The sequence below is a fragment of the Conger conger genome, chromosome 3 (assembly GCF_963514075.1).
Source record: "Conger conger chromosome 3, fConCon1.1, whole genome shotgun sequence".
Lineage (NCBI taxonomy): Eukaryota > Metazoa > Chordata > Actinopteri > Anguilliformes > Congridae > Conger > Conger conger.
In genome coordinates this window covers 52,461,112-52,477,332 of record NC_083762.1, presented here as the reverse complement: position 1 = coordinate 52,477,332, position 16,221 = coordinate 52,461,112, and the positions used below count along the sequence as shown (strand labels likewise).

General features: G+C 41.2%; 2 protein-coding genes across 3 annotated transcripts in view; one reads left to right on the top strand and one right to left on the bottom strand.

Annotated features, from left to right (window-relative positions):
* Positions 1-1,027: 1,027 nt before the first annotated feature.
* Positions 1,028-7,101, top strand: rs1a (retinoschisin 1a). Its single transcript, XM_061233949.1, has 6 exons — positions 1,028-1,079; positions 1,724-1,749; positions 1,907-2,060; positions 5,069-5,210; positions 5,767-5,962; positions 6,774-7,101. The coding sequence occupies exons 1-6, from the start codon at positions 1,028-1,030 to the stop codon at positions 6,924-6,926; spliced, it is 723 nt and encodes a 240-aa protein (XP_061089933.1). The 3' UTR covers positions 6,927-7,101.
* Positions 7,102-7,542: 441 nt separating this feature from the next.
* Positions 7,543-16,221, bottom strand: part of cdkl5 (cyclin dependent kinase like 5) — a 144,350-nt gene continuing 135,671 nt past the window's right edge. For both annotated transcript variants that reach the window (XM_061234360.1, XM_061234361.1), the window contains one exon: positions 7,543-15,376. In XM_061234360.1, coding sequence (XP_061090344.1) covers positions 15,020-15,376 — 357 coding nt within the window. In that variant the 3' untranslated portion in view covers positions 7,543-15,019. The remainder of the gene's footprint in view (positions 15,377-16,221) is intronic.

Genomic DNA, 16,221 nt, shown 5'->3' with positions numbered 1-16,221 from the left:
GATTACAGGGCACAGCACAACACCCATTAGAAAAATTAAACTGAAATGCTACCTTTTATAGTCAGTTTGGCATCCCATTTTTTAATTTGACTCAAGAAATTCCAGCATCAGCGCATTGGTTCTGTAATAAAAGAAAATAAAAATTAAAAAAAAGAGAGAGAGACTTGTAAAGGCCATAGCGTACAATCAAACTATATAGCCATACCAAATTATATTGTCCAGTCAAACCAAAAAAAAGAAAAACCCTAAAAGAATAGCAACCCAACAGAAACAAGTCAAATTGTAAACAAAGTGGTCAGGTGGTGCATTTGTTTACCTCTTTATTCGTCTCCAGAGTGTGAAATGGGTGAGTGGGTCCACCCTGTGGTTGTGCAGCACTGTTACAAAATGCAAAGAAACGACAGAAATGCCTCTTTCTATTTAAGAATTATTGTAGGAGAAAGAAGAGATAGTAACAGTGCCCAATGGTGATGAACCATTACTGGACTACTGTATGAGTGTGTGTGTATGTGTCTTTGCATCATAAATATGTGATAAGTATAAACATGAGCTCATGTTTCCCCCTCATCACTTAGCTGTTTTCCAGTCAGTATCATGAATAGCCCAATCCTTGTTATCAATGGCCATGTGCATCTTGTCATTTTAGCACCTCCAGTTTTAAGTTTAATGTTCCCAATTAGTGACAGGCCTGCAATATTGTAACGTGAGAGAGCCATGCATATTTCAACAGCAGTTCAGCATTGACTGTATTTGCTGAAGCATTAACTAGGTTATAGGACTGAGTGACGGCGGTGTAGACTGAGGTGGGGGCAGCATTTTGGTCTTTCTGGCTTTATTGTCTTTTTGTCACGGAAGGGGAAGGTCCTTGCTACCACATTGGCCGAACTGGTCCTAACAGCTGAGGGAGGGGCTTTGTCGAGAGATTGAAGGGCATTAGATAAGGCCATTAGTTTCCTGTGGATTATGGTAATCCAGTCCCTTTGCCACAGGCTGCACTGTAGTCCCCGCATTCTAACACAGAGTGAAGATGGAGACCAGTTTCCAGCGTGTTCTGCTGTCCACACTGCTCCTTTCCACAGGTACGTCTCCGCGGCTTCCACTTCAAACAAATACCTTACCGTATTTAAAGTTGTTAGTGATTATTGTTAAAGATGAATATTTTAATTGATTAAATGAAGCACAATTGAAGCATCTCTGTTGGAATGATGAAAATGTCTGTGAAAGTCAGTGAAAGCGTTGGAAAATTGGAGTTCATGAAGTTCTTGCACAGGTTGTTTTATATGCTGCAACACATGCACATTTGTTTGTTAGATATGTCAGATTGAAACTGAACACTTAAAAATGGTTAATTATGGAATATTGTAAGACCATGAAATGAATGTTCTTTTGAATGAATATTTTGCCAGTGCATAATTAATCCATGTACCAGAACCTTGGAATGAAAAATTATTCTTTTTTCTGTAGAGTCAGCAGCACAGCTGATTCTGGGTGCATGGGGGTGCCATATGCTCATAGGATGTGAGGTTGAGATTAATTGCACTGATGTCCCCCTGCTGTTCCTTTGTTTTAATCACGATGGAGCGCTGGTTTTAGTGTGGATATTAATATTGTAGGAGTGCTTTGCCCTACCCAACTCTGGCCCTGGCTGTACTGAATCCTCTTTTGTGTGTCTCTCTCTACCCGTGCTGCATTGGCTTCCTCATCTGTCCGTTCTATGTCACAGTGCTATTCACTGTATGTGCACAGGAGGTACGTGTCTGCTCTTGGCTGAAGAGCCACATTCTGTATCTTGGCTCAAATGTTAAAGTGGTGGGATTTCTCATAGGTGGGGGAGTGAAGGCGGGTCAACGCAGGGAGACTGTGCTCCTTGTGCCCTCTCATTCTGTCCTGTGTGTGCACACCCTAGGAGGAGGCAGAGGCAGAGGAGCAGGAGGTCACCGAGACATGGACCAGGAAAGCCTGCAAGTGCGACTGTCAGGGGGTACCCGCCACGGAGTCCACCTCCATCCTCCCCCCCAGCCCCAGCCCTCCTTCCTCCAGGCTGCTAGACTGCATGCCAGGTGAGTGATTCGGCCAGGGACGGCTGACCCGCGTCACGAGCCACCCGTGTCATCCTTCATGCCAGCCAGCTCTTCCATCTGCGCAAAATTACTGCCGCACCATGTGCCGAGGTTCCTGTGGGGGATGGGATTGGGGGAGGGACTCTCGTTTGTGCTGTACTTATGGGCATTACGACCCATTACGTGGGTGGTTATGGATGTCGCTTGTATTAAGCCGGATATGAATTGATTTAATGCTTTATGGCAAAATGCTTTGCTACTTTGTTGGGAGTCTTCCCAGAAAACCAAGGATCCAAGCAGTTCTTCACGATACCGTATTGCCTCTGATCTGCCAAAAATCTTGGGCTCGCCTGATCCCCAGTTTTTATCATGCTGAGCTGCCATTGCCCTTCAGGGCGAATGAGGTCACCCGTGGTGCCGAGATGTAATTTATTGCCTCCTGTCAAATTGCAATGCTCTTCAGTCTTGAGCAGAGGGAAACAGTGTGCCTATAGGCTATGAACCAATGGACAGCATGTTCTGTCACTGGGATGGCGTTTCTGGAGAGAGCCACAAGGACAAACTCCTGTGACTGTCCTGTGCTGTCGTAGTTGGCAGAGTTGGTGTCAGTTCCATTTGAGTTCAGTCCATTTATAGGAAAGGTTCAGCCAAAATACAGCCATATTGAGAATTGAGACAGGTTTGCTCTATCCTGGGTTCTGTGCTGTTGCTAAATCATTGGTGAGAAGAGAGCTTGCTTCTCAAAAAGTTGATAGGATGTTGGAAAATGAAGGAACCTCAATGAGTTCCGGCAGAAGGTGGTTCTTCACAGTGGCAACAGCTGCCATTGCTCTGGTTGACCTTGGCCCTTATGCACTGGTGTTCTGCCCTCAGCAGCTGTGTTCTGTTGTGTCATTAGGAACATCCACCATTAGCCTTTATGGGTCATGTCTGTGTGAATCTCTGTTGGATGCCCTGGTGTACCCTGTGTTTTAACTTCTTGACATTTCATCCGTTTAGCCAATCACTGCCATAACTGCTCTATCTTGCTCATCTCTATACTACTGCAGTATGTTTCATAAATTATTTCCTCTTTTGGTTGCTTTTGTATGAAGGCCATACATAATGTGCATTGTCACCATAAAATAAGATGCGTCAGTCCTACTTGGCAGAAATATTTGGTTTATTATCGTACATTATTTGAACTACCTCTTCTGGTGGTTTCCCATGATTGTTTTCATTAGCTTGACCAGTCTTCTTGGTGTCAAGCGTCGTGGCGACACACTGTCTATGGTGGCTGTACCATGAACCCTGATCATAAAAATGAACATTTCAGTTCCCCAAAAAGTACATTGTGATTTGAATGGGAAATAAGGATGAGGTGGAGCATAGCAGAGAGAAACAGGGAGAGATAGAGGCAGACATAGGGAATGACAGAGCCAGAATGTGATCAGATAATCCCATTACTAGAACTGCAAAGTGATGTACAGATTACTGGGCCCAAAATAGGGCCTGCCCTTCACGCAATTCACAAAATGATACCGAGAGACAATGCATCAACAAGCTGAACATTAGATGACAGCTTGTTCTGTTCGCACAAACATCAGTGAACAGTAGGCTAGTATGCAGCAAAACAAATGGCTTACAGTGGAACATGGTTCACTTCGAAAGTTTACTACCTTGGTGAAGGGACACCACGTAATGAAGATGCTATCTCCTATGTTCTTTGTAAGAACTTGCAGGTTGTAGTGAGACAGAGTACCAGTTCAGCAGGGTAATGCACAAAGAGCAGGGTCTATTATCACCACGCAACACTAAGTATACGAACAGAGTCAGGTCATCACTTGTGCTGTACACACCCCACTGTGAAAGCAGAGGTAGTGCAGTTGCCAGGAATAAATGGCAGTTTATGGAAGCTGAAGCTTAAATTTAGAAGATGGCCATCTGTCATGCTCAGGTCTTAATGGACGTTTATCTCTCAATATGGAGAATTAGAAGGAAAGCCTTTCAGATTGAAAATGGATGAACGCGGGTCGAATGTGGAACATGGATGGAACTGGAATTAGTGATGTGTCAAACGTCCAGTTGGACGGCTTAGCGGCTTCATTTAGCATAATAGCTTGCCTTCCATTGTGTTTTTCTGCGTTTTTGTCGATTAACTGTTCTGCTCAGCTGCTTTAAGTGGGTTAAAATATGAAATCTTCCAAAAACAGGCAGCTGCAGGAGATACATTTTTGTCGATGCAGGTGTGTATTTTAAAGCATTTTAAAGTGGTGTCATGTTAAGTGTTCAGTGGAACTGTACTATTCATTAATGCCATGTACAATGTCATGTACTCTTAAATTTCAACAACATAAAAAAAAATCCCTGTAATGATTGTGTAATGTAAAGATGCTTTCCTATAAATGTTTCTGCATACTGTAATCGTGTCAATTCATATTTGATGTGTGTGCTGCAAGGATACTCTTATTATTCCTGGCCTAACTTATATGCTTTTAAGTACTGAGCCATTCTTCCATGAATATCACATAAATTGCTGTGAGTGCCCTCTGCAGGACAGTATAATTATGTCTAGGCCCTGAACTCAATAAACATTTGTCCTTGACAAGTGCAAGTGATGATTTATCACCACAAACACAGTTTGGCAAGTTCAGCAACCGCCAAATTAAATTTACCTGTGTTTGTATACATTTATGGGGAAATTCTAAGTGCTAATGTTCATTGAATCTTTTAAACAAAAATCAAGATGGGGATGCAATCAAATTAAAACATCAAATGGACAAAAGTTACACTGACCTTTCAGAGACTTAGTGGTCTTATATGAAGTTATAATTTATAGACTACGTTATGTGTAAAGAAAAGTTCCCATTGTTTGATTGATGTGTGGTGGCTGCACCTTATGAAAGTAGGCTACTTCTATGAAAAACCAGTATCCGGACTTATACTGATTATAAAAATATACTGATTGTATTTATTGGGATATAGAGACCATTGATTTAAATATTAATCTGTCCATGTTGTGTCCCCAGAGTGCCCCTATCACAAACCACTTGGTTTTGAGGCTGGATCTGTCTCCGCTGACCAGATCAGCTGCTCCAACGAGGACCAGTACACAGGCTGGTACTCCTCCTGGATGTCTAGCAAGGCCAGACTCAACAACCAAGGCTTTGGGTGAGTCCCCCTGGGTATGTGCTCTTCTACCTCCCAAAAGCACTGCTGGAACTCCACCCTCACCACGGTGTTCCTCAGGAACACTTTCCCACACCAGACCAACGCTTTACCTTTAAAGAGGAGCTGACATGGAAGTTAGAGCAGCACTAACTTTCAGAGTATGATACACCAGTGAAATCGATCTGTCAGGGAATTTTTGAAGGGTGGGGAGTCGATTCTACTGACGTCAAATGAGGATGCCTGCTGCTGTGTGAACAGTATATTGATCGGAAGGGAACAGAACATTTTTACAGACATTTCATCAACACAGGTAGACAATGATCTTCTTTTCCAGGAAGTGGGTGATAAAAAACTCTGGTGTGAAAATGTTTTTACAATGTAATTTTTTGGGGGGAATATATACTTTAAGACATGTTCATATGGTTATGACAAATTGACAAAATTGAGGAAAAACTGAATTTTAAAAGGTGGAATGGCTGCTGTGGGACAATAAATCGCGGGTGAGTTTTCGGTTATGCTGGTTTATGGTATGCTCCCTCCCTCTTTCCTTCTGTAGGTGTGCGTGGCTGTCTAAGTTCCAGGACACCAGCCAGTGGATTCAGATTGACCTGAAGGAGGTAAAGGTGATTTCGGGCATCTTGACCCAGGGCCGCTGTGATGCGGAGGAGTGGGTCACCAAGTACAGTGTGCAATACCGCACATATGAGCACCTCAACTGGATCTACTACAAAGACCAGACTGGCAACAACAGGGTACATCCATAATGCTTTTCACAAAATGTATTAGTATATTAGTATTTTTGTACCTTGCATTTACTGGTATGCAATCGTTATTTGTACATTCTGCTGCCTATTTATGTGTGCCACTTCAAAAAAAATTTTGGAGGGTGATTTTGGTACTGTATGGAAGGTGCTGTATGTCGTCCATCTATATAGGCACACTAGACTCACAGGACTTCACACTGGCCAAACCTTTGAATATGGGGTCAGACCTTTCCACTGGTTTTATTGGTACCATTGTATTTATTTGTTTCTTCTTCATTTGAAAACTCACTGAACAAGTAGTATTAGGTCTAGATGCACACCAGTGATGATAGGCATTCATGTTCTACGTTTTATCTGAGGAAGATCTATGTGAAATCTGTATTTCAAATATTTTAAGTCTTTCAGTGCTGAATAAATGAGAAAGCCCTGCTGCAGATACCTTGGGAATCTTCATGGAAAAATGTTACCGACCAAAATATTAAAGAACTCTTGACATACTTTGTTCTGAATAAAGGGTGAAAACAGATGTTTCTTTAAAAATTATCAGCAATCTACAGGACTAAAGTAGGGGAGACCGGAGATGGTTATCACACTGCTTATATCTCACTCCCAAGAAGGTGCTGTACAAAGATTTTGGAATCAAAATGTTCTCTTTTGGGATTAAGAGTTCACCCAAATGGTAATTTCATGAATAAGCCACATATCATTGAAGTGATGGGGGAGGGGTCAATGTTTTTCAAGTCAAAAAGTACAATTTCAACTCATCTATGCATTTCTGCTGCTTGGCTTTTCTTCTAAGGTGTTCTATGGGAACTCGGACCGCTCCTCGTCAGTGCAGAACCTGCTCCGCCCCCCCATCGTTGCTCGCTACATTCGGCTGCTCCCGCTGGGCTGGCACACACGCATCGCCATTCGCATGGAGCTGCTACTCTGCATGAACAAGTGCACCTGAGCAACCGCTCCCTGCCCTGCCCTGCTCTCCTCACAACCCCACACCTGCCAAAGTGGTCCCCTCGTAGAGCCCCACAAACGTCCACACCTCCCAGACCTCCCGTAGTGGCAAGAGGCGCGACTGTCTGCTTTCCTTTTCAGCATGGAAAGAGCAGAGCAGCAAGTGGTGTGGCACTTCTATTTGATTTAATTTTGTAAGCAAGGTAGTGTGTTCAATTTGTAACCTTGGCGAAAGAGGGAGACGGAAAGGGGGGGGGGCAGCAGCCAGGGGAAAACTGAGGGCTATTTGGTAATGTCATAGCTGTATTTTGTGTTTGTGCGTGTGACAGTGATGTATAGTGTGCTATTATAGGTCCCTCTGCAGTGAGGGGTGTCATTTTATATTGTTTAGAAGCACATATTTGTTTTTTAAAGGTTTACAAAGACAGCCCCACCTTTGAGATAACTCCTGTGCCCTGATTTGATTTTTTTATTCTTCTGTAGAAAAAGCAAAACTTGTTGTAACTTACTGTATACATACATGTATACATACACATTCTATGTATGCAATGCATCAGATATGGGAGGTGAGCTTCCAAACATTTTAGTATTAATAATCATTGTCAGTATGAACAAAATCAAAATGTTGTCACTGCTTTATTGTGAAACAGAATAAAATGTCAACACCAAAGAAAAAAACACTCACAGTAGCCCAGTGTTGAGGGGCAAAACCTGCATTTTTAATAGACATGTTTTGCAAAGTCCATCCAAAAAAAAAGAAAAGGAATAATGTTCTTAATAAAAATGAGCCGTGTTCATGCCAGACATGGGAGTACGTAAACATGGTAATTATTTACAGCAGCAATATTTAAACGGCAATCGTGTCATGCTAAGATATAAGCACAGAAACCATGGAAACCGGACCAAATGAAAACATGGGGGTGGCAAATGCTGTGGGGGGGGGCAAATAAAAAGAACTCCCAGAAAATAACCTGCTTTTTAGAAATACTAAAATACTGTTAGCATGTTAAATCTGACTCGGCTCAAGGCCCCCTGAAACACAAGTTGTGGGTACATACACATGAGTGGTTACATACAGCCGGGAGAGACAGACCCATTCATTCAGACAAAGTGGCACGTTTTGGAACTACTGTCTTGACATTTTTTTCTGCTGCATATGACAATACTGTACATGTGAAGTGAAATACGTTTTATTTTTTGTCATTTTCCCCCTAAAGTGGCACTTGACCCCAGTCAGACCCAATTTGGTACAACAGACTTCTTAGCGCGGTTTTAGCAGCAGTATAAGCCTTAGACAGCACCCCCAAACCAGTCTCCTCACTCGCTGTGGCAAAATGAGGAGTTCAGCCCTGAGCGTCACATCATATTCCGTTTCTCGAAAGCGTTCCCAGGTGAACACAAAAACAAAATGGAACTGTCATGGGTATTCAACAACAGAAGGAGAAGCTTGAATGAGTCATGGTCTGCAGCGAACCCCTTACGAAAAGGTAAGAATGATAACGGTAGAGATTACACACCTTGCATTTATTATGCGTTGTCACACTCTTGAAACACGTTTGCCTTCACTGTTCATTTTAGCGAGCAAAGTTAAATTCAGGCATTGGAGATATACACCATTTTGTTGTTGGTGTCTGTGCATCGTTTTTTTTTTTCTTCTTTTTTAAATTTAATTTCCCCCCAAAGATAAGGGTGAAATAATCAAGCAGAAAAACACATTCTAAACAGCAGATTCAGGTGCCATTCCCGAGTATTTGTATACACACAAGTGACTGCATCTTGGGAAGGACCCATCTTCTCCCCTTCACTCAGAAGCCTAACGTTGGAAAATCAGGATAGCAGAACTGATCCTAGCTGTGCACTGTAGCCCCTGATAGTGAAGAAGGCCTGAAGGTTGCCTCCGTGGTTTGTGTCCGGTACACACATTGTGGAGAGGCCAACTGTGCTGAGTGTTTTCCTTTACACCAGGCTGAAAATCGCTGTGTCTGGGTGAATACGAGAGGTGCGCCAACATTTATTGGCATGGAGAGACACATTTACCCCACGTTACAGTAACAATGGCCGACATGGCTCTGTTTATATTGGCAGTAGCTGATTTAAAAATTGTCTGAAAAATGGCTTGGACCCCAAAATGTCATGCTTTTATTTTCTTAAATACACCTGGGTTTATCACATAACTATTCTGTGTGTTGTTGAAAGCAGTTTAGCTAAAATAAGGCCAATCACGTTCAATGTTAAGACCCTGGTGTATCAGTATGGCAGTGTGTTAATTACTGGAGAGACATTCCCTTAGCCGTAGAGGTCCGTACTTTCCCGTTTCAAGGTTACCTACTCTGGATTAAGGCAATCAAAACCCAAAATTATAACCGGTAGAAAGGCTGCTCAGGGCCAAATGGCTCTGTACATTACAGTAACTAAACCTGGCATGCGTGTGTCTGCATTGGGCCAAGGGATCGTGGGAGAAAGACAGAACTGAGGGAGATCCTGCAGCAGCATAGGGATGTTGCCCTAAAATCACAATTTCAGGGGTCCCTCACAGATGATCAAAGGTTAACACAATGGGCCTCATGCATGAACCACTTGTACAAACAGATTTGTTCATAAATTGCTGGTAGGAGTGATTTAAGAGAACTTGGCGCATTCACCAGTTTTCGTATTTAGCTCGCCGGTCTCACAGAACTCGGATCAAAATTTCGAATTAACCGTTGCAGATAAAATATGAATCATTGCATATTTTTCGCCTGAATTGTTTTCAGAAACTTACTTTAGTGGACTGTACAGGAGGAATAAGAGAATAAGAGAAGTTTAACAATGGTCCGCTGTACAGTATTATTTATGTTTTGGCAAAATCTGTATGTCCATGCACTAAACCACAAATGTTGATTAAACCCACACAGGTCCCCATAGTGGAAAGGAAAGCATTCAAAGATAGCCATCTCCACAACCTTAACAGCTACAGGTTCTACTGCTGCTCAAATCTGAATGTTGCTACGCCATGCTGAAGTGGGCAATACAATGATCACTAATGACCGCCATCAGAAACAGATGACTTTCCACCTGCATCCACAGAACTGCCTCCCCAACATTTCTGCTCTGACTTATGTCCCTATACCAGGGATAATACAATATCCCTGCCCTATACTGCATCACTAGGCAGTGGCAAAAGGGACAATGCCATCTCACATGACATTTCTTTTTTTTTTTTTGCAGTATTGCTCATTTCAACTTAAAACTAGTCACACTTGTTTTCTGAGTCTTGAAATCAAATGTTGGTGGTCCAGACCCCATTGAGGATTGGTGTCTATTTACAAGTATGTAAAGTACTTATCTTAGTTATATCATGTCAAGAAAAAACCCCAATACATTTTCCTGTCGCAGGATAATCATAAACTATGAAACAGTTGGATTTGATTTCCCCTGGCTTTTGACTAGGTTGGCGACAGTTCCAGTTTCAATTTGTAAAAAATTCAAGTCAGTTGGTTTTATTAAGAGAACCTTAGACCGAAGCAGATGTAAACGGTGATTTTGAATGCCAATAATTTCCCATCAGTCCCTTCAGATTTTTCATAACATAACAATAATGCTCCCACAAAAAAATCTAACAAAACAAACCAAAAAAAAAGATAAATCTATGCTACGAGTTTATGATTGTGCCTGGATTACAACCACAAAAACGGTTTACTCTGTTTCATTTCAGTTGTCTATAGTTTTTTTTTTAATATATAAATATTACCAAAGAAATAATCACACATTGGTATTAATATAATACACTGTGTTTTTCAACATAACAATCTTTCCAGAAAAAATACATTAACTTATGTAAAGTAGAAACTGTAGATACATACTCACTTTTTAGTTAACATACCTGGAATACACAAAACACAAGTACAATACTAAAATCTGTGGTTGCGATCGTGGTGACACCAAGGCAGAAAGGAAATATCCCGTATTTAATATTCATAAAACACCGTATGAGCACTGAACACAAAGTGAAGAGAAATAGTTAATTTTTTGACTACTTAGCCTGTTTAAAGTGCACTATTAAGAACAGACAATGAGACTTAACTGAGCTACTTTTTGTAGTGTTTGTTTTTTTTTTGTTTCTTCTACATGTCCATAAAATACAATTAGACTAATCAACATTTATCTTAAGTGTCCTCAATGCCAGGCGAAAGGATGCCATCTTAGGCAGACAGGTCAAAGATGGCTCATTGCTGTGCAAAACATATTTGAAGAGTCACTAGGTCAGAGGACGAGAAACTATCTTTGTTACATAGAAGGTGAGATTCAGTGCTTGGGGAAAGAGGAGATCATATTTGTTCAAATAGAGATGAGTAATTGAATAGCTAGTTACCTGCGACTGACATCTTAACCCCTTCGCGCAAGCCCCCCTTGTGGCCATGGTGCCGGTGTCCTGACACCGATCAACTCAGATTTCAGTGTACCTGCAACCAAACTGCAGTATGAGTGGAAGCAATACACTCTGTGTTCTAGCTTTATTAGTAAGCGATACACTAAAACAAAATAAAATACTGAGTTTCGAAGTGCCACCATTGTCGCTAGTTCGGCAAGCACCAACAAGCACCCCGGCCCAGTCTCATCTGCGACTAGCGTGACACATTGCACAATAGCGTCTATCTGGGAGCATGAACTCAAGGATACATACGAACACATCACCAGAAAAAAAAATGGTATTTCGTCGTAGCAACAAAATAAAGCCAAAAAACAGCCCAAATATATATCGGATATAGGGGAGAAAAATGTAGTAATTGCGTAAACCTCACCATTGTACTATCAATATCTGTGACTAAATATGGAATAAATATACAATCTTACCATGGGTCTTACATGTGGATATATCCCTTTTAAGATCTAGTGGTAATTTATTGTCTGGAACAATCCATTTTGGAAACAGACAGGCAAATGGAAAGCGGTGGTAGGCATTTACATTGGCCATGCATAGCATCAAAGTTGCTATTAACACTGGTCAAATCTTTCAATTTCATTTTGATTGATTGACAACTCTTTTACCAAGTAGAGAACAGTATAATATTTCAAACGGTATACAATTGTAAAATTAGATCTGTGACTGAGGGCTGAGCGTAACCACTACAATTTTTAATCCAAAACGTAGTAATACACAGGAAATCGAGTCGTAAGTTACATTTTTCTCTGGTTTTTTGAAGCTTTTTACGAATTTTGCGACTCATTTGCAAGGCAAAAGCAAATTCTAGCCATGTTCACATGGATTTGGGGAGTGTGAAGAAGATGAAGAAGATGAGGAAGCATGCACTCTAAGACACATGGCAAAGATGTATGTATTACGGCTTTGGCATTGCCTTTGCTAATAATGCTAGGAATGCTTGGGTTGGGGGATAAATAGCTGTAGCATACCCAGGGCAGTGCTAGCGATCGTCTTGGCTCATAGTTGTATGTTTTGTTAGAATGGATATGCCTCATAATAAAATCCCCTTGCAACAAAATATGACATACTTCAGAGTACGGAAAACTCAAGAGTGAATGATTACATGTTTAGGTATGTGTACCACAGTGTCCCATTCATTAAAATTTTTTCCAATGTGATATCAATGTCATCTCTTAAACCACAAGGTGCAAATGTACTTGTTTTTGTAATGGACAAAAAACACTTGATTCTGTAGTTTTGGATAGGTTTTGGACCCGTAGATATCTTAAGACTCTATGCTGATTAAAATATAGTAATTCCCACTTGAAATTAAATAAAAATTGTACAATATATGATGATTAATGCACAATTTAACCATTTTAGATCGATTTGGACACACTAATGGACACCAGGGTATACTGCTTATATTTTGCTTCATAGATCTTTATTAGTTCATCATATCACCCTCAGAGTTTACACACTTTTGGTCAAGGAGATGTAGATGAACCTGTTTTGCAATTTGACTCTGTTTTTTCATTCCAAACTAAAAGAGAGAAACTTAATGTTTGCACTTCACCTACATTACTTGTACTTGTACTTGTACTTGACACCTTATTTATACCGAAATTATGAAAATAAACTAAACTAACAAAAGTTATTTTTGTAAATTTAAGCAAAGTCTCTGTGATGCTCACACCCGTAGTTACAAAGCCTGAAACAGAACACTACATATATAGGCAAAGACTGGCCAGTTGTGGCACCTGCGCGAAAGGGGTTAAATACTCTTTGAGCTATTTACAATGCACATTAGTATATCAAAACAGTTGTATAGCTGAGAACTGGTTAAAATAAACCTGTGAAGATATTCAACACTTAATATTTTTGAACTCAGGTTGTATTGCTTGTCTTTTTGTTGGCAATTACTAAATATATTGATTATTCTCTCGATATAATTATTTTTTAAATAACTCCTACTTCATGTAATTCCTAATTACCTATGTAATTCATAAAGAGTAATTACCTGTGACCACTGCAATTCTTATTTAAAAAAGGCTAAACTCAAGCATAGTCAGTGCTGGTTACATTTGATTTTCTTAGCTATTTCTCTAGCCATAGACTGAAAGATGAAAGGCTTCTGAAAAGCAGTGTGGGTGGGATGGACTTCATTCTCTCTCTATGTCTGGTGTCGCACTGTCAGGCATGCCAGAGTGCAGTCTGACATGCAGGGAGGGGTGTCCCTGGGATTGGTATTACCCTGGCCTGGAGGAGCAGTACTACTCCAGTTTCAAAGGGGACAGACCCCACAGTGGAAAGGGTAACTACACCCTAATTCAATGCTTTTGCAACTTACTGAAAAACAAAAAGATTTTTGAAATTGTGATTGTATAGGTATTCTTATGTACTAGATGCTGGGTCTAAAACATTAAGTGTGGATGTGGTTACTACATTTACAGTGGGTGTGGTTATTACATTGAGTGTCCGGGACAGGAGACCATTATCTAGAAAACTTGTAGGTTTTAACTTGGGTGTTTATTTTGACCATATTATCGATGGCTAGATCAAGTCAACACAAAAACAGTAAACCCTTGCTAACTCTTTAAACTGGCTGACTTACTAGAAAGTGGAAGGCAGCAGCGGGTTCTGACCCTGACTGGAACAGCGTATTTACGTGCCCTCTCTCGGCTCTGTAAGCACTTCAGAAAGACACGTTATTGCCCCCTCGCATTACATACATCACAGCTCGTCAAACAGTACCAAACAGTGCATTCTACCCAGTGATAGTGCCGCTACGCTTCTGCGTAAGAAATGCCATTGCACCTATGTGTTTGTTTTGCCTCGATTCGGCAACAAAATGGTGAGAGGGGAAAAGTCAAAGGCTCCTTATCAACATTCTGCGATTATGTGCCACCTCCCAGAATGCACTGCAGGAGTGGTGACACCCTCACAAGAAGAGCAGAAGCCCAAGGCTGCTGGTCTTATGGTTCAATAAATAGTCACAGGGGAAAAGCGGCCCAAGTATTTTTTATCCGTTCAGGCAGGGGTTCTAACAGGGGTTCTGAATGTATATGTTCATAATAAATGCGGAAAAGTAGCCCAAGTTGCACAACACAGCCAAAGCAGTCTTCAGCTAGGCTGGGTAAGAAAACAAAAACGTGTTTCCGCTCCTCCAATCAATGGGTTCACATTAGAATAAAAAAATTAAAACGGGGGAAAACCAACAAAAAAATTGCAAACAAAAATGGCAAATATTTTCACAACAATACTCTTAAATCTGAAAAATCTATATACTTCAGATACAAACAACTAAATACCCATAATGAAATATAGCATTATTATGCAGGAAAAAATTTATATATTTATTTTTGTGTATAAACTATAGCTCTCGCACGTATACTATACTTTTTTTCAATTGTCATATATAGTACATATATTTCTTTTACATTTAAACTGCAATGTATTTATTTTAAAACAAAAAAAACATTGTAATCAGAATTTCATAAATAATATTACAAATTATATCAAATATGGAAGCTTAAAAAAACTTAAGACATACAGAGCGCTACCCTCCGGCTGAGGGTAGAGCCTTTTAAGCCACGGCCCCCTCGCTTGTTTGTGGGGTACAGGTTCAGTAGCCGGTAGGGGAAGCTGTAGAGGGGGAAAGTGTGGCTAGTGGGGACCAGGGCGTGACTCTTCTACAGAGCGGTTTCTTTCAGGTCGTTGAGGTTTGGCATTCGGGCCCGGGGTGGCCGGGCAAACCCAGGCCCGTTTTGGCCCACCTTGCCGGATATTTGCTCGGGGTAGCCGGTCCCCTCGGCCCGGTTGAGGGCCGACACGTGCCAGTTGGACTCGATCTGGCCGGCCAGAGGGTAGGCAGCCTGGCGGCTCTTGGGCTGGGCGGAGCCGCTGCTAGGGTGGCCCCTCCCCTCGCTGAAGCCTCCCTTAGAGGGGGGGTTAGGCAGCGGCTGGAAGCGCAGTTCGGCGGGCGTGGCCTGGTTGGCGGAGGAGGAGGAGAGGTGCAGAAGCTTGCGCAGGGATTTCAGCGGCTGACTCTGAGAGAGGGGAGTGAGGAGAGGAGGAGAAACTTCTGAGCTTGTAGCACAAAGCTTTATCCTTCTAATTACACGGTCAGTAACACACGCTGCGGTCAACAATCCAATCAGCCCAATATGCCTTGCAAAAATACTGAGGATAGTGAATGTCAAAATCATCTTTAGGCCCACAACAAATGATCGACATGTCATGGACAAATGGGTTGGAGCATCAAAAAAAAATCAAAATGGTTGCTGAAGCGGTTTCCTTGAAGTTAAGGTATTCATGCAAGGTGTAGGATCTACTGATGTTATAGTTACAGCATTTTCCATTAACCATAGCCAAAGATACACTCTTTCAAACCTGCACATTTGCCATCGCTCCTAATGGCCAACTGATGCCAAATTTTATGAGCCAGTTGCAAGTGAAGACATGAAGATACTCACAAAGTTTCTTGAAGATTGTACAAAGCAATCATGAGCCACAACTGTGTTAATAAAAATGGTCATACCCATAACATCGGATTGACACGTCATGGACACACGGATTGCTGCATCAAAAAAAGTATGAACTTTTTCCCGGGTTACTCCAGGTAAGCTGGATCAATTTTAGGACTTCTGGAAGCAGCCTGGAATGGAATAGACCGAAGTCCCACAGCTCCTGAATATTTGTATTTAATATCAACACATAATACCATTTTAATCATGATTTGATTACCTATGTCGAAATCATACTCAATATTGAAAGAGACAGCACAACATTGAGCCGTATTCCATATGGAAGTGAACATTTAAAAGATTGGATCAATTTTGTAGAAGAAGAAGCAAAAAAATAATGAAAGAAATCTAAATGGTTGCTGATATTA

Excerpts from the sequence above, each read along its gene's own strand:
- rs1a (XM_061233949.1), top strand. The coding sequence starts at position 1,028 with ATGGAGACCAGTTTCCAGCGTGTTCTGCTGTCCACACTGCTCCTTTCC. Across the intron at positions 1,750-1,906 it reads TCACTGTATGTGCACAGGAG|GAGGAGGCAGAGGCAGAGGA; the intron begins GTACGTGTCTGC and ends TGCACACCCTAG. Across the intron at positions 5,211-5,766 it reads CTCAACAACCAAGGCTTTGG|GTGTGCGTGGCTGTCTAAGT; the intron begins GTGAGTCCCCCT and ends TTCCTTCTGTAG.